The sequence below is a fragment of the Malaclemys terrapin genome, chromosome 6 (genome assembly GCF_027887155.1).
Source record: "Malaclemys terrapin pileata isolate rMalTer1 chromosome 6, rMalTer1.hap1, whole genome shotgun sequence".
Taxonomy (NCBI): Eukaryota; Metazoa; Chordata; order Testudines; family Emydidae; genus Malaclemys; species Malaclemys terrapin.
The window spans coordinates 99,872,080-99,890,224 of NC_071510.1; the positions used below are offsets into that span (position 1 = coordinate 99,872,080).

The window sequence follows — 18,145 nt, forward strand, 5'->3', positions numbered from 1 at the left end:
CAACTTTTGTGCCCTGGGTGGCTGCCCCGCTCGCCCCACCCAGTTTATGGTCTTGGAAATTATGGCAATAGAGTACAATCAAGTCATGAAAAACTGATACCAGTAACATAACACCGTCTTGATAAGGCAGTATCTTTGTTTTGGTTAGTGAGGCACTGTGAAGGGTGGAGAACTAACCAGAGGCAAATTCATAAAGCTAGGGCGTCTAACTTACACTTACAATTACAATTTAATTACCCTTCTGCTGACTGTACGTCTCATCCAGAAACTAGACCTTTTATTCTGAGCATTTCTAGAATGTATCTCCTTTTGCTGGAACGTGTTAAAGGCAAGAAACGGTCCATGGCAACTCTTACACTTTTTTAATCTTCCTGTATGCTGGGGAAAGTAGTTGTCTTGCAATAGATCATTGTATCTTTTTTTTTTTTTTTTTTTTTTTTGGTAGACATTGCTATAGTATATTTTAAAAGTAAAAAGTAAAGCTGAAACTTTTAAAATAAAAGAAAACTATGTAAATATTTAGAACTTCCTCCACCAAAATGCAACAATTTTAAGGTAGGTTGAACCTAAAACTCCCTACCCACTGAGACAAAAATCAGTTTTTTCTTTTCTAACTGTTTTGAGATTAGTGCACTCAAGCTTGCATTTTTGGTTTCTACTGGGTGAGGTTGTACAGCACTAAACATGACAAAATGTGGGAAGCCTATGGGCCTGGACAGTATACCAATTGAGCCATTTTAACCATTGGACCCTGAGGAGGAGGTGGTGGTGGTTGTAGTTAACTTTATTCAACTTAATTTTCCATACTGGAAGAACTTCTGAGTGGAGGAAGAATACATTGGTCCCTGTCTTCAAGCATAAAGGACATATGCAAGAAAGTAGTGGTCACTGACCATTAAATTTAATGTCCTATGAAGAAATGGCTGGAAAGTATTGAGAAAAAGCTTTGGGAGGAGCTGGCGCATCAAATAAGTGACAACCAATTCAGATTTCTGCCAGGAAGGTCAACAATGGTTTACAGTGTTTGCAGCCTGCATATTGCAGGAGAAGTACAAGGAGAATTAAAAGGAATTGCACTTATTGTTTGTGGATTTAGAGAGAGTTTATGACAGGTTTCCTAAGAAATTGTTATGGTGGTGCCTGTGGTGCAATCTGCCTGAGACATGTTCAGGCAATTATGGACATATGTGAGGGTAGCACAATAGTAGTGAGAAACAGCTGTGGCTACGTGAAGCCTGATCCTTTTACATAGACCTACCCTAAGCCCCTTCCTATTTGTGATCTAATGCCTACCTTAACACAGGAGTTTAGGGGACAGGCTCCATGGAGCGTGCTTTTTGCTGATGTCGTTGTGCTGTGCCAATAACTACGAACTGGAAAGGAACCTAGAGCTATGTAGGTCTGCATTAGAAGAAAAATAGCTTACAAATCAGCTGACAAAAAATGGAATATATGCAATACTTCATTGAGAGGGACAATGAGGAGCCAGTAAAACTAGATGGTATAGTGTTAGAATCTGTGCAACAGTTTCAGTATCTCAATTCAGTATTGAGCCATGATGGGCATGTGGATGTTAGGAGCCACATGAAGAGCACTTTATGTAAATAGAGGGAGTCAACAGGAGTTCTTTGTGATAAGACTATGCTGAGCAAACTAGAGAGCAAAGTTACAGATACAAGGTGCGTGAGGTGATATCTTTTATTGGATCAACGTCTGTTGGTGAGAGAGACTTTTGAGCTACGCAGAGCTCTTCGGGTCTGGGAGACTTACGCAGGCCTGGTCTACGCTATAGAGTTCGGTTGACGTAAGGCAGCTTACGTGGACCTAATCAGGTCAGTGTACACACTAGTCTTGCTCCTGCCAATGTAAGTGCCTTTCTGCACTGAAATCATAACTCCACCTCCATCAGAGGGCTTATGTTGGTGTAGTTAGGGTGATGCAGTGTCCATGTAGAGAGTTACTTACCTCTGCTGTTTGGATGTCATTCTTGTCAATTTCATGGTTCCCTGCTGCAGCTGTGAAATTGACACAGGCTGGTAAGCTCCCTGCTGTGAACCCTGCACCTGCTCAAAGCTCTCCTGGTTGTCTGTCGGTCTCCCTGCTCCGAGCAGGGCTACTGCCCAGAACTCCATGCACAACATCTAGGGGTTCCTCTTAACAATACAAAACAGAATCATCTTGAACTCCCACGTAGTAATTGGGGGGGAGGGAGGGGGTGGGGAACTAAACACCAACCTATGGCACTTCTAAAAGGCTTCCCCTCTCTCCAGCACTATATCTGTTTTTACAGAAAACTTAGTGAAAAAGGAACCCAGTATTAATTTGGGAAAGCACCACCACAACCATTTGAAAGCATATGACCATGAGTATACATCCACCCAGAGTATGATGGACAGGGTCCTTTTGGTCTCAGTTTCTCACCTTGTAGTGTGAAAGTCCAACACCTCTCTCTCTCTCTCTCTCTCTCTCTCTCTCTCTCTCTCTCTCTCTCTCTCTCTCTCTCCATTCTACCCCTCTCAGAGCTGGTGTCCTTGGCCAGCAAAGACCCACTAACGTTCCCCCTCCCACCTGCCTACCCCATGTGTCCCGCCCCCCCCCCCCCACTCCCCTAATGACTGGAGAGGTGTTAACAGACCACTTCACCTTGAATGGTTTCTTGAAATATGTATTAACTAGTTATGCTAAACCAGTGGGTCTCAACCCAATTAGCACACTGCTGTGGCCCAGCTCAGCTGTGTGCTAAAGGCTGCCCTGCGTGGTGGTGGGGAGGGGGGGTTGGAGTTCAGGGTCTGGGCTGCCACTGCCCAGCCACTGTGGCCCAGGTAATACATTGTGGGCTGCATATGCAGCCCACAATGATAAATAAGTTGAGAACCACTGTGCTAAACAATCTACTCCACCTTGTATTTAGCTGTGACACCGTGTAAGTTTCCCAGACCTGAAGAAGAGCTCTGTAGAGACTGTAAGCCCAAAAGCTTCTTTCTCACCAACAGAAGTTGGTCCAATAAAAGATGTTACCTCACCCACCTTGTATCCCTATCCTGTAACTGACACTACTACAACAACACCACATAAAGAGCAAAGTGTAAGATGATTAGGCCTGCCATAATGTGTGGGTTGGAATGCTGGCCAATGAGGAGGAGAGAACACTACTTCATGTTGTCACAATGAGAGTGCTTAGGTGGATGCTGGGTAAGATGAACTGGTCAGCTATACAATGAAATGGTACGAGCCATGATGCTGATATTCCCTCAGCTTTTCTGTGATAGGGGGTAGTATGTGACATGACGAGATGTGGTGGCCAAAGAGGACAAAGACCACAAGGAAGATGTAGAGAAAAGTGGTTCAAGATGCTGAAGGAGGACATGAAGGCTGGTGTCCGTTTGGAAGCCACACTGGACAATATATATAGTTGAACAAGAGCCACCAAATAGGGTTTGATGGGAGAAGGCGAAGAAGATTTGGATGAGTTTCTACATGGGTTTTCTCAGTATCTGGAAGAATTGCTTATTAAAAATGAAATGACCTTCAGATACTGACCACTCTTGTTCCTCAGAACTCTTGTCTGGAACAGATTACTCCATAGTTCATCTAACTTGGCTGCCAGGCTTTATGCCACCTGAAGATCTGATGTATGTGCTCCCACAATGGTATGGCTGCGGACAATTAAATTTAAAGTATTCTTAACATGACTAGTATAAAAATACACTTTAACACTTAAGACTATGGCCTGCAAGTTAATATATTATCTGCTTTTTATTTTAATCGCACCCAAAAGCGTGCTAATATCTCCTAATATGGACAAGCTTACAAAGAAAGGGCCGTATGCTGCAGATCCTTATGTACCTGAATAAATAGACATGCACAAATCTTATGGGACTGTTGGTGAGAATAAAATTACTTTCATGCATATTCTATATATGCATCAGGGTGTAATTGCAGATAAGATAGGAGGGAGGAGTAAGGGAAAAGAAACATCCAGTAAGACAGTCTGGGTACTTGGTTACTAGTGCACAGCATGATGAAGCAAAAAAATTGACACACAATGAATAATTGTCTACAAGAAACTTGCCATTGCTGAAGTGGGTTCTTGAGGAGGGAGTATAGCTTTGGAGACTGCCTCAAGGAGGGTGTTCATGCATAGGCTGTGACAATGAAGAGAATGAAAATGACTTTGGGAAAAGTAGCCAAATGGTGCATTCTGGCTGCCCTCCTAGGTGGGATGTAGAGCGTGTGGGTGGGCATACAGAAAGACCAAAGTGCATCTGTAGAGAGAGTGTTTCATAGGGACCCAAAAATGGTGACGCACAGCTTGCACGTAACACATTGGAGAAGGGGGAGCCATTGCAGCAATTCAAATGGATTTGTGGATGATGATGTCAAATATAGTCTGTCTGCATTTGAGTTTCTAATCCCCTTAACTTGGAGTTGTGTTTTGTCTCCCTTCTCATTAACGCCTACAAATCATTCTGGGGGCAGGGATGCATTCTAATGAAGCTAAACAGGTGGTAAATTCCACTGAATCTTGTTGGGTTTTGGTTTCTTCACGAAAACTAGAGCATCTATAACATTTTGATGTGAATTAAATGCCATGTTATAGCTGTGTTTGTACCAGGAAATGAGACAAGATAGATGATGATGATGATGATGTAATATCTTTTATTGAATCAACTTGCGTTGCTGGAATGGACGTGTTTTTGCGCTTCACAAAGCTCTTCCTCAGGTCTGGAGAAAGTAACTAGAACCTCTGCTAATTAACTGCATGCTCATCATGTTAAGTCTTACACTTGTGCTCTGTTACATTTTAACCTGTGCTGTACTTTCTCTTAGGGTTTTGCACACATTTCACTTTCAGCTGCTAGTCACTAACCAAAACAATGAGGTCAACATGGCTCATAGCCCATAAACAATTTAGATTTTGTGAAGGATGGTGCATGGTAGAAAGTTCAAGGCTATAGTGATAGAAAAACCTGACCCGAGACAGCTGAGTGGTGGTGGTGATGTATGGCAGTAGACGCATAAGAACTAAGCTTTTACCTTTTTGGAAGGCCTGTTTTGAATATTAACCAATAGCTGATGCTCCAAAGACAAACCTTTCACCCTTGCAATACAGCTAGCCAACTCTACAATTCTGTATGCAGGCCTGGAGATTAAGTTTTCCCCTGTGACCTCCTGGTTTATATCTTGAATTATGTGGGAGACCAAAAATAAATCTGCCTATAAGCAACCTGACTTGTACTTTTTTCTTTAGGTAATGAGATTGCTACTCTACTACATCCTCAGCTCTTTTGCTTAGAGCAGCAAAGGTTTGGGGGTGGGCCCTAAGTTGCGTCCATACACTTGCTATGCTGGTGATCTAGGAGATCCCAGGATAGCTGTTGGTTATAGACAAGAAAATATCTACCCTGCTAAAATACAGCTCTTCACTGAATCTCTGCGATGCATACAGAAGATGAGATGGCACAGTTATTTCTCTTTTGATATATATATATTCTTATCTTAGACTTTGGGGTTTGATCTAATTAATAGGAGTAAAGGGATGGTGTGTGGGGGCGGAAGAGCATGGTTTTGAGTAATGATGTAGTCAGTGGGGAGGGAAGAGGCTTGGTCTTTGACAATGTTGGCTTACAGTTACTACTTGAGTGCTTGATTTAGTATTTGTCTCAATGCCATTATTTGCTTGAATCTTGCGGGTGTTTCCTGTTGACTAGAGTACTGATAAGAAGCTCAGTGTTGTACAGAACATGCACTGTTTTGCTTCCCTGTTCTCGTAAGCAGCACTCTCCTCTGTAACCTGCATGAGGGACTGTTTGCTGCAGTGAGCAAAATTCTTAAATCAATATATTGGCCACTTAAACAAATATTCTTCACTATGAACTTAATGACTTTTCTAGCACAAAGTGTGTCTGTGTGAGGTGGGGGCCGAGAGGCTTCCAATCTTCCACCCCCAGCCACATAACCTTGCTCTCTTCCAATTTTCTGTTGTTGGCTTCTTTTCCCATTCTTCTTCTGCCCCTCCCATGCCTACCTGCTGGAGATGTCCGTTTCCTCCTTCTGGGCCCTTACAGAGGAATTGGAGGTTCCTTCCCCCCTCTCACAGAGGAGGAATGTTTCTCTTGGCAGGGGTAGCAAAGTTTTTCTTCCTCTCTGATTGGAAGACTGGGAGATGTCTGACAGAAAATTCACTCCACTACTTCATTCCTTCATGGTGAGGAGACTGAAGAGCAGGATTGCTGCTGACCTGATCTGTTGCCTCATGCTAGATCAGAACATCTGTTGTAAGTGCTGCTTGGAGTCTTGGTCACAGCTTTGTACTGAGAAACATCCAAAATGGAGCACAGAATAAAGTGCTCTCACGGCACCAACTGGGGAATCACTAGGCCTTCACCTGGGAAAGGGGAGAATTAACCTACCTCTATTTTTCATTTGTCCAGTTTATTAGTTTCATCTTTAATTTCCATTGCTTAATCTCTTCTCTCTCCCGCCACTCCCAGATTCCAGTACATCCAATTTTGGGGTTTATTTTACTACTTGCTGTTTTACATACTGGAAGAAGAAATAGTTTATATCCCCAGACAGCTAAAGAGGAACTAGGGTGACTTAGTGTTTTTGAGTTTGAAGTACTCCTATTCTGAACCTCTGTAGAGCTAGCTGATCAAAGAACTAAACCTAGTAAAAATGCCACCCAGACTTTTGATATGACTGCCTAAGCTTCTGCACACCTCTGACCAGGCAATTTCTGTAGATCATATAATTAAGGTGATTTAAAGGTGTTCTTTAAAAAATATGGATGGGGAATAAATGTTGACTCCTGAAGGCTAACAGCACAGACAGTGACCATGTTTGTTCCAGGGCTCTATTCAGTATGCATGAACTGGGGAAAGCATGTGTAAAAGCATTCTCCCCTCCGCTTCCCCCACCCCCTAGCTGCTTTACTTCCCCTCAACCTCCCTGCTTTGGTGAAAATGAAATGAAACAATTTGCACTCTCTGGAGTTGGGGAGCTGGCCAGAGAATAAAGGGCCAGTTGTACCTTGCTTAAAAGTAGGATCAGGGCTGAAGAGGCACACTGGACAACTTAACAGATGCCTCAAAACTGTTTAAAGAGTCCTATTTCTGGAATATTTTATACTGGATACACAGCCAGTACACTGGTGAGGGTGGAGGGAAATTGTGATTATTATGTCCTTCTCTGCGCTTATGAACATGACTGGTGGCAATTTTCAGCTAAGGGCCATGAAGCCTAGAAAGCAGCCTTTGGTCAAAAAAACAAACCTATAACCTTCTGACTTGCTGCATGTTTGCTCTTTCCTTTTGAGCACTTATTTCTCTCTAACGGAAAATGCTTGGGGATAGTCTTTCTGATTAAAATTTCTGAATTTTCCTGTGTAATATTTTAATTTTATTCCTTTTGCTAGCGGGCCTGCCTTTTGCAATTCTCACTGCGAGGCATATCCCCTTCCAGAGAGGAGTTTTCTGTAATGATGAATCTATCCAGTACCCTATCAAAGATGACACCATTTCTTATGAGTTGTTAGCAGGAATAATTGTTCCGTTCAATGTAATCATTGTAAGTTAAACCTATTTTTCTCCATTACATTCAATTTTAGTAGGTGGGAGTGGGGGAAATAAATGATTTACTACTAGATTTCATATATTGGTAAAGCAGTGCATTCTTCTTAAAAACAAGGACAAACCCCTCTGTCTTTACTCCAAGTGGAGTTAGAGTAACGTTAGTGTTTGGGTCAGGGTACCTAAAAGGTTTTTTTATTGGCCCAATTAATACATTCCATCAGAGCGCGAACACCTTGGCATGACAGTGGCATACATATTTTGATTATAGCTGTCTTATTCACATTTGAGGCATTGTGGGACTAATGGCTCCTTTTCCTAGTTACAAATATACACCTCTACCTCGATATAACGCGACCCGGTATAACACGAATTCGGATATAACGCGGTAAAGCAGCGCTGCGGGCGGGGCCATGCGCTCCGGTGGATCAAAGAAAGTTCAACATAACGCGGTTTCTCCTATAACGCGGTAAGATAATTTTTTTTACTCCCAAGGACAGCGTTATATCGGGGTAGAGGTGTACATCTTAAACCAGAAAGTAAAATGTACTTCAACCTTGTATGTTCTCTGAGAGTGTCTCTAAAATATAAGAGCTTGAGACAACTGCTTCAATTTAAGTAGTAATTTGCCACCCAATGGTCTGATAATTCCATATAGAGAAACAAAGCTGTAAATTCTGACTTCTGAGGAGTAGAACACAGTGGCTACCAGTCAGAATTGATTGCAAACAGTAGCTTGTAGAATATGTATAACTTAATTTACACCAAATAAGCAGGATGGGTGAATAAGAGTGGGTTCTTCAAGTACTATTACATTGGGTATTTTGTTTACATCAAGGATAAAATTTGGCTTGGTGCAAAAGACTACCGTCAGCATCAATAGTTATAACCTTGGTTATAGTTAATGCTGCCTGCTCTAGAAGCAGTTCAAGACTTTAACAGTTTTAAAGCAAGGATTGTGGAACTCGCTTAAATGTTTTTGTCCAACTTTAACGTGGCTGTATAGTCGCGGCACCAGGGCTGGGACAAAGGTCTCCCAGCGCTGTAAAAAACCCACCCCTACGAGGGGGAGTGGCTCCCAGCGCTGTCTATACTGCCACTTTACACCGCTGAAACTTTCAGCACTTGGGGTGTTTTTTCACACCCCTGCACAAGAAAGTTGCAGCACTGTAAAGTGGCAGTGTAGACAAGGCCGTAGCAATTGGCTGAACAAGAAGTAGGACTGAATGGACTTGTAGGCTCTAAAGTTTTACATTTTGTTTTTGAGTGCAGTTTGTAACCAAAAAAAAAAATCTACATTTCTAAGTTACGCTTTCACGATAGAGATTACACTACAGAACTTGTATGAGGTGAATTGAAAAATACTATTTTTTTTATCATTTTTACAGTGCAAATATTTGTAATAAAAATAATATAAAGTGAGCACTGTACACTTTGTATTCTGTGTTGTAATAGAAATCAATATATTTGAAAATGTAGAAAAACATCCAAAAAAATTTAATAATTTTCAGTTGGTATTCTATTGTTTAACTGTGATTAATCGCGATTAATTTTTTTAGTTAATCTTGTGAGTTAACTGATCGACAGCCCTAGTCTTTTTGTTCCTCTGTAAAGCACAAGTGTGTTCTTGAAATGCTTAAATTAAAAACTGCCTATATCTGAGGTGCTCTAAGTTAAAATCTGAAAGGTTACAGATAAATATAAAGCTTAGAATTGTGAAACACACTTTTTTGGGGGTTGATAAATTTTTAAAGGCAAAAGGGACCCATTATGATCATTTAGGCCTTTGCTACACTTGCGAGTTACAGCGCGATAAAGCAGCCCGGGGCGCCCTAGCTCACTCCCCGTCCACACTGGCAAGGCACGTAGAATGGTCTGACTCTGCTGGTACTGCATCTCGGCGAGTAGAATAACGTTTGCTGCGCCCGCGCTGGAGCGCCATGGCGCCAGTGTGAACGAGGTGTTGCATTACTGTGCTGTGATCAGCCTCTGGAAACTTCCCATAATCCCCTTAAGTCAAGTGGCCACTCTTGTCATTGTTGTGAAATCGGCCGCAGGAATGCGGAAATGCCCTTTTAAAGCTCCCTTTGGGAGAAGCCGGCTGCTTATCAGCTCCACGAAAAAGCAAACATTTACTGTTTGCTTTGAATGAGTGAAAGAGAGAGGCTGGGAGGAGAGGGTCCTGAACTTACAAGACAGCATGCTGACACACTCTCAGCACCCCAAAAACCCACTTCCCCCCCCACATACACACAACACACTCCATCCCTTCCCCCCAATTTGAAAAGCACATTGCAGTCACTTGCATGCTGGGATAGCTGCCCATAATGCAGTGCTCCCAATGCTGCTGCAAGTGTTGCAAATGGGGCCATGCCAGTGCGCTTGAAGCTGTCAGTATGGACATACTGCAGCGCTTTCCCTACTGTGCTCTACGAAGGTGGGTTTAACTCACAGTGCTCTACATCTGCAAGTGTAGCCATCCCCTAAGTTTTATAGCGTACATAACACAGGCCATAGAGTTCACCCAGATTCCTGTATAAAACGTTACTTGTAGTTGCCCCAGCACACTTTTTTTTGTAATATAAAGATCTCCAAAGTGTCAGAGCTGGTACTAGTAGCCAGGGCTGCCATGTCCCAGTCCAGCACCTTATCCCCTGGATCTTTCCTGCTGCTCTAGGAGCAGACCTTTTGAGTATGGGACCACTCCACGCTTAACTTTAAGCATGTGCGTTTGTGGGAGGGTTTTTTTTTGGGGGGGGGGGGGGGTGGAGATAAGCCAGTTGATGAGGAGGACTTCTGGTCACAGATAAAACGTCAACATTTCTGAAAATGAAGTGCTCATAACTCCTCCTTTTCAAATAACTAGGAAAACTCTATGCTAATAGTAAACTGGCAAACTTGTAAAGCAGCAGGTTTTTTCTGATCTGCTTTCTGGTGATGTCAGCAGCCATCTTATAAGGGGGTGAACAGACTTCCCACCAGATTTTTTTAAAAGCAGGCTTAGCAGGAGGAAGCACTAATGTTAAAAACAAATGATGGTGTCTTGGTTTTTTTTCTGGTTCTGTTAATTTCTGCTCAGACTGTGTACACCATTTACTAAAGGAGGAAAGTGGGTCCAGGGCCCTGCTCTGATTTCTCTTTACACTGACATAGCCCCATTGACTTCAGTGGGGTTCTAGTTCTCAGCAGGATGAGATCAGAATCACAGCCAGTGTCCACAATAAGATCACCTTTACTTGCTTTCACAAATAGTCACTTCTTGGAAGCCACTGCCACCGGCTGTTCAAGAACTGCTAATTGTAATTAATTTTTTTTTTTTTCATATGCAACTTTTGACTGAGGAGAAACTTTTCACTAAGAGCTTTCAAAACCCTGACCTCTGTTTTGCTGGTGTAAATCGAAGTAACTCCTTTGATTTTAATGTCTTTTAGTGGTACAGGGAACAGAATTTGAGCTGCTAGCACAAAACAAAATGAATACAGCTTTCATTAAATACAACCTTCATCTTTAATATTAAAGTCTTGTGTGTGTGTGTGTGTTATCCTAACTTAAATAAAAGGGGGTTATAAACCTATAACTGGAGTGCCTTTGTGTGCTGGTATGTAATACACCCTGTACTTCCCGCCCTCTGTGCCCCATGCTCACATACTTTCACACAAAGGCCCCCAGTCAGTCACCATCCTTCCAGATGAAGATGGGATCTCTGAGGGTCTGATCCAGCACCCATTTGAGTCAATGGAGAGGTTCCCAATTGACTTCAGTGGTCATTTGGATCAGTCCCCTAAACAGCACTACTAGGCCTTTCTTTACTGGGTCCCAGAATCAGTCGGGTTCTCAAGTACGTGCCTAACTTCTAGCATAGGAGTAGTCCCATTTCTGAAGTTAGACACTTGCTTAAGTACATTGCTGAAGTGGGGCCTGTTTAGGGAAATGCTGCCTAGCATTTCCAGCCCAGGACAACCAGACAGCAAGACATCAAGTCTGGGATTTGCAATAATGCTTTACTTGTATTATAGCAATTTTAAATATATTTTCTTTTAAAGGGTGATACTACTACAATAGTAATGTAATTGGCTTCTGAAATATTGGGGCTACAATTCACAGGTGGTAAAATGTGAGGGAAGAGACAGGTATGGCTTAGTACCTTTTACACAGAGAACAGTCTTGCAACTGAACAACCTGCTTATAAAGAATTTTTAAAATTATGGGTAGAGTAATGTGAGCCACAAGACTAAGTCCACTTACATCTTACTGAATATCTTCCACCCAGGGGTCTGTGTTTTGATTTGGTGGTGTAGGTGAGGGTGGCATGTGACTGTGCACTGCAGCAAGATTGATACAGACTCCTTCTTCCCCACCTATCTATCCCCCAGGCTGACGACTATCTTGTTCCACAGCAGTGGATAGCACCTGTCCTACCGGATAGATTGTAGGAAAGAGGTTGCTAACTTTTTAGTTGTGCTAAAAGTAACATTTTGCATTCAGCGAGTTCACTAAGTGTATGTTGACACAACTGTGCAGCTACAGCTGTGCTGCTACAGCCGCACTGCTAAAAGGCACGCAGTGTAGCCACTGTTTGTCAGCAGGGGAGAGCTCTCCTGCTGACAAAGCGCTGTTCACACTAGCGCTTTTCGTTGGCAAAAATTTTTATTGTTTGGGGGGGTAGGGGAGTGGGGTTTCACACACCTGAACAACAAGAAGTTTTGTCGTTCAGGTTCCAGTGTTGACAAAGCCTAACTTACATTTTGCTCTGATGCCAAGTGTAAAAATTGTCAGTCCTGTATACATGGTTGATGATCCCATTGCCTTACAGCTTGTAGCTACTTACATCTGTAAAAAAGTAAGTGTAAATCAGAGTGGCAGCATTTTACAGTTATGTTGCACAGGTCTAGAGAATTAAGACCTGCTTTTCTGAATCCTTAAAAGTATGTCTTCAGAAGTAGAACAATACTGTGTTTTGTTAATTAGCGTCATTCAAACTATTTTCAGTCATTTCTAAACAGCTTTTCCATATGTGCCTGGAAGGGAAAAGACCTTCCCATTACGTTAGTTGCCTTAGTGGGATGGGTCTCTTTTGTTCATGGGATTGTTTTCTTCAGTAAATGACTGATGATTCAAATCCAACGTTTCTGCTTCTTTCTCCCCAGAAACTGTGTATATAATGACATTGGATTAAATAGTTTTATATTTATAACAAAATTACTTTTTTACCCATTTCCCACAAGAGACTGAAGTGAAGGGAGAAAACACTGAAAACCTCTTGGTTTTATGAACACACACGAAAATAATCTTTGTTCTATCGCTACGATGCCAAAAATAGAAAAAATTCAGACGCACAAAGCATTATCCTCAATTATTTTTCTTAAGACTTAGCTTCCTAGAGGAAACCGGTCTTTAAAGATTCTGTTTAACTGAGAAATAGGAGGTTCCCATTTTACAGAATTGGCCTTTAGCACCTCTGGCACCAGTATTCAGCCTTTTCAGTTAAGGTTGTGATTTCTGAAAACCATGCTTCTGGCACAGCTGAAATTCTATTCAGAAGAAGGCTAAGAATGAACGGAAAGTTTACTTAAAATTAAATGTCTCTTGGGACGGGGCTACTCATCAAATTGAGTGTGAAGTAGTGTGGGAAAGGTGGGTTTTTTTTTTTTTTTTTCTCAGAGAAAATGACTCAAGTTTCCAGTGTTTCTATTAAAACTATCACAATTACAACTGAATATAAGGCAGAGAATGAGAACAAACTATCCTGTTTACATGAAAGCTGTTTAAAATTCTGTTGGCTCAGCCATTGGAATTTATACTTCTGAGTGACTCCCAGAAAATCTTTGTTGCTTCCCCCAGCTTAACAATTGTACAAGATTTAAAACAGGAAATTACACAAATATTGATGTAGTTGAGACTTATGACAACTGATTTTTTTTTTCCATCTCTAAGGAGACATAGGTGTGTTTCTCTATTTAACTTGTCTTTATCTCTGTTTTTCAGATAATCGTAGGAGAAGGCCTGTCTGTCTATTATAACTGTTTGCACTCGAATTCGTTTGTCAGAAATAACTACATAGCCACTATTTACAAAGCCATTGGGACCTTCATTTTTGGTGCGGCGGCTAGCCAATCCCTGACGGACATTGCCAAGTACTCCATAGGTAGACTGCGACCCCACTTCCTGGCTATATGCCAACCAGATTGGACACGAGTCAACTGCAGTCTAGGTTACATTGAAAACTTCCCATGTCAAGGAGACAAAGTACAAGTTAATGAGGGAAGGTGAGTAAGCTAATGTACTTTGGTCTTGAAGGATATTATCTTGTATTGTAAACCCCTGGAGACAATGAGTGTTCGATGGATTGATTTCTCCTATTACATGCTCCATGAGTCCATTAGAATGGATTTAGTGATTTAATAGACATACAGTGAACCTCAAAGCACATGCTCAGGCACTCTTCTTTTTTATCTCTCCTCCTCTTTCCCCTAAACCCACAAATTTATTCTTTATAAGCTATAGGACGGGGTCGGCAGCCTTTCAGAAGTGGTGTGCCAAGTCTTCATTTATTCGCTGTAATTTAAGGTTTTGCATGCCAGTAATACATTTTACATTTTCAGGGGCCACAGATGGAACTCCAGACTGGCAGCGGGCTGAGTGGGGCCTGGACCCCAGGCTGGCAGCAGGCTGAGCCACTCAGCCCGCTGCCGGTCTGGAGTTCCGTCCGCCAGCTCCTGCCAGCCTGGGGTCCTGGCCGCCAGCCCTGCTCAGCCTGGTGCCAGGCTGGCAGCGGCTGAGCAGGGCCGGCGGCTGGGACCCCAGGCTGGCAGCAGCGTGCCACTGTAAATCAGCTTGCATGCTGCCTTTGGCACGTGTGCCATAGGTTGCCGACCCCTGCTATGGGAACAGGACTTCAGCTTATACACAAACCACTGTTTTCAGTTGTTTCCTTCATCAATTTTGCGTGACCAGAAATGTGCACCAGCCCTTTAAATTGGTAGTTTTGGGGGCAGTCAAATAAGATCCACTTGGAAAGGAAACCACTGTATATTCTTCCTGAATGAATAACTAAGTCTGAAAGCTGCCTTCTCAAGCTTTTCTGGGGCGACTTTAAGGAAGGGAGAAAAATTTATTCATATTTAAAATAGAAGAATAAGTTAATCAAAAACAGATGTCTCTGTCTAAAATATGCAACAGGCAAGAGGATAGTGTTGTGCATTTTGTCCATTATCAAGCCCAAATAACTATTTTTAACAAACATTTAATATCCAGTGAAACTAAGGCAAAAAGGGAAACAAATTAATAGAAACAGATGTGCTGTGACCTGCTTCAAAAGTGACCTGTACTTGTTCCCCCTCCTCCCCTGTGTCCTGTAATCTCAGACAGATGTCAGGAATGTCCTCAAACATAGCCAATAATGTTAAGTGTTGAAATTTTAGATTTAGTTTGAAGTATTTTTCAGAATAAACAATCCTAGTATTAAAATGGTTCAAACTCCCAGCAAGTTCTTTTTGTTCTATATACTTGGAATGCTTGCAGTTAGGGAACTTCACCAACTGACTTCGCTTTTTAAAAATCAAACAAACAAAAAAACTGGAAAGTTGTTTAATAGGGAGAATTTCTTCAGATTGAAGAACTTCTACATCTCTTTAGTTCCATCATTCCACTTCTGCATTAGCCAGCTTTCCCAAAATCGCAGTCCCCTTCAGAGCTCTTATAATACCCATAGGGTCCCCTTATAACCGGGGAAAAGTGTAGTGACTTGAATACATTTGGGACCAGGTTCTGCCCTTTGACACATGCACAACATCCATTAAAGTCCCTGGAAGCTGTACGTACATTAGACAATAGTACTTGGTCCCTGACTTGGAAAATTGTTTTTGTCTATCACAAACAAAATTTATAATAGTATGAACAGCACTTCATTAAATACATACTCCATAAGTAAACCGCAGCTTACTCTGTTGAGTGAGTTGTAGAGTAGATGACTTTTTTGCTTTATATTCAGGGCTGTTTTTTTTTTTTTTTTCCTGATTGTCTTTGGCCACAATATAATCAATCAATCTTTGTTTAGTTAGCTCGAGTTCATTCAGACCACAATTCTTGGGCAGGCTTCTCTCTTGTGGGTAGCTGTGTTTAGTCAGAATACCCATTCTTAAATGATCATCCCAGTATCTCCTTCCAGAAAGGTAAGTCTATTTTTGTGTGTGTGTGTTGGTCATCAAGTACTTCCTCCATGACTGCCTACTTCAGGCAGGGAAAAGGCACCAAAATCCATTTTCATTAAAATCTTTGTCTTTGAAACTTTTTATAAGGCATTGGCGTCTTTTCCAGGAACACGGACTAAACAACTTTTCCAAAGAACCCTGACTTACAGTAGAAGTAGCTTAAACAGCAGGAATAATTTAAAAGGAATTGCCTTTTTCTTCTGCCCAAGAGTAGTTTTTGAGTATGTGTATTTGTTTAACTTTGTTACAAAGGACAATAAAACGGAGGAATAGAAGCGTCTTGAGGTTAAATAAGAGCAGAAGCAAGATCTCGGCAGTATGGTATCATGTCAGCTTTGCTTTAGTTAAATACAAAACTAAAAAATTGCAACAGCCAAAAACTAAGTCTCTCAGGTTCATATCAAACAAGGGAAAGTAAGTGATATATATGTAATGTGTAGGCTCTGCAAGCTCACTTTTTCTGTAGACCAGTTTTGTCCTTCATATGACTTTCCTCAACTTGACCTATTTTTGTCTATAGTGGTAACATTTGACCATTGTTGCTCAAAATAAGATTTGTTACATGGGGCACTTACTTTTGGTATTATACATCTATACAGAAAAACAGATGGGTTGTGTTTGAAACTTAGACTTAAAACTCTGGTGTCTTTCCAAGTGGGGGGGGGGGTGAGGAGAAGCTGCACAGACTCCGCCTATTGAAGGAGAATGTACTAAGGGTTTAGTTGCATTCAGCACAGACCAGGGTCTAAATGCAGCTTTGGTATCACTCCATTGACTACTTCAGTGGGGTTTGCTCAGACAGTGGCTGACACTGACCTCTCCTTTGAGAAATCGCACTTGAGTGGGGCGGTTTGTTTCTCTCTTCACTCTTCTCAAATTGTCTTAGATTGACATCTTCATGGGGGAGAGAAGGGGGAGATGCAGAATTAGCTGAGTTGATTGTAGCGCATAAAAGCCCATATAATCTGTATTCTGTGTGTCTTGGAGTTGGGTGGATGGTCTAGTGGTTATGGCACTAGCCTAGGATTTAGGAAACCTGGATTCAAGTCCCTGTTCTGCCATGGATTTCATTTCCTCTGAACTTGGTGTCTCTGTGCCTCGGTATCCCTATTTTACAGATTGGGGGAAATAGCACTTCCTTACCTCATAGGAGTATTGTGAGGATAAATACATTAAAGTTTGAAGAGCTCAGATACTATGGTACTGGGGGGTGTAAAAGTACCTACAATAGATTAGTGTGGAAAAATAAAAGAATCTGTTAAATATCTAAAGATTTTGATCTTGAAATATTTGTAGCCTGTGGCTAGCATTCAGGAATCTTGGCTTACCTCATCATTCCATCCCCACTTTCTCAGGAGCCGTGTCATTATGAATCCTTAAAAGCTATTTTCAGGTGTGTGTGTGTGTGTGTGTTTCTCCCATCCAGTACAAGATATCCGTGTAACTGCAGGTATTTTCTCCATTAACCCAGGTCCTGGGAACCCTACTTAGCCTCACCCTGATACCTCATAATGAGATACAAGGCCAAATCTTAAGTCAACTATACGTTTGCACATACACAAGAAGGTGTATGCCAGTGGCATGGGGGAGCAGGCAGGTTTGGGCTCCCCTTGTTGAATCATGGTTGCTACTGAATTACTTAATTCTAAAACTACAGTCTGCTTCCTACATAGTTTTTTAATGAATTTATAAACTCTCCATTTTAAACAATGGAACTGTTGGCCTGCAGGCATATGTGCACCAGTGTTGTTGCAGTTCATGCACAAATGGTCAGTCATGGACCTAGGTATAGGCATTTGTGGGGGCCAATAACCTTAAAAATCAGATCCTAACAAGTCACTAAAGCATATGTCTACGCAACAGCAGCTCAGTTATGGCGCTGCAGGTGTGCCACCGTAACACCATAGTGAAGATGCTTCCATCCATGTAGTTAATCCACCTCTCCAGCAATGGTAGCTAGATTGACAGAAGAATTCTTCCATTGACCTACTTGTGTCTACACAAATGTAGACCAGGCCTAAGACTTATAAAAGCCTGACTTGCACTCACCTCTGTGGTGATTAGACACACAAACATAGCCATGTGAATTAACCTAGGCTCTGTAGAAATTTGCTGCTGTATGATCTAGCTAAGTGAGTGACTGAAATACCAAGTCTTGGGGCTGTCTGTGCTTGTGAAGTTTGTGGTCATGGTGTGGGTGGGACCTGAAAGCCTTGGTGCGCGCAAAGGCCAGATACTTCAGACAGCTGAACTGAAAAATCTGTTCTCTTATGGAGCCTGAAATATACTCTGGCTATAAAATACACCTGATGTATATACTTAGTGAGACACTCCTTCTAAGCATTTTCCATTTCAAAGTATTCA

General features: G+C 41.8%; 1 protein-coding gene across 6 annotated transcripts in view; it reads left to right on the plus strand.

Annotated features, from left to right (window-relative positions):
* The window catches only part of PLPP1 (phospholipid phosphatase 1), a 125,166-nt gene that overhangs the window by 34,813 nt on the left and 72,208 nt on the right, over positions 1 to 18,145 (plus strand). For 5 of the 6 annotated variants that reach the window (XM_054032449.1, XM_054032448.1, XM_054032450.1 and 2 more), the window contains one exon: positions 13,557 to 13,837. In XM_054032449.1, the coding sequence (XP_053888424.1) occupies positions 13,557 to 13,837 (281 nt within the window). Of the gene's footprint in view, positions 1 to 7,417; positions 7,570 to 13,556; positions 13,838 to 18,145 lie in introns of all 6 variants that reach the window. The other variant, XM_054032452.1, reaches the window with a different exon arrangement.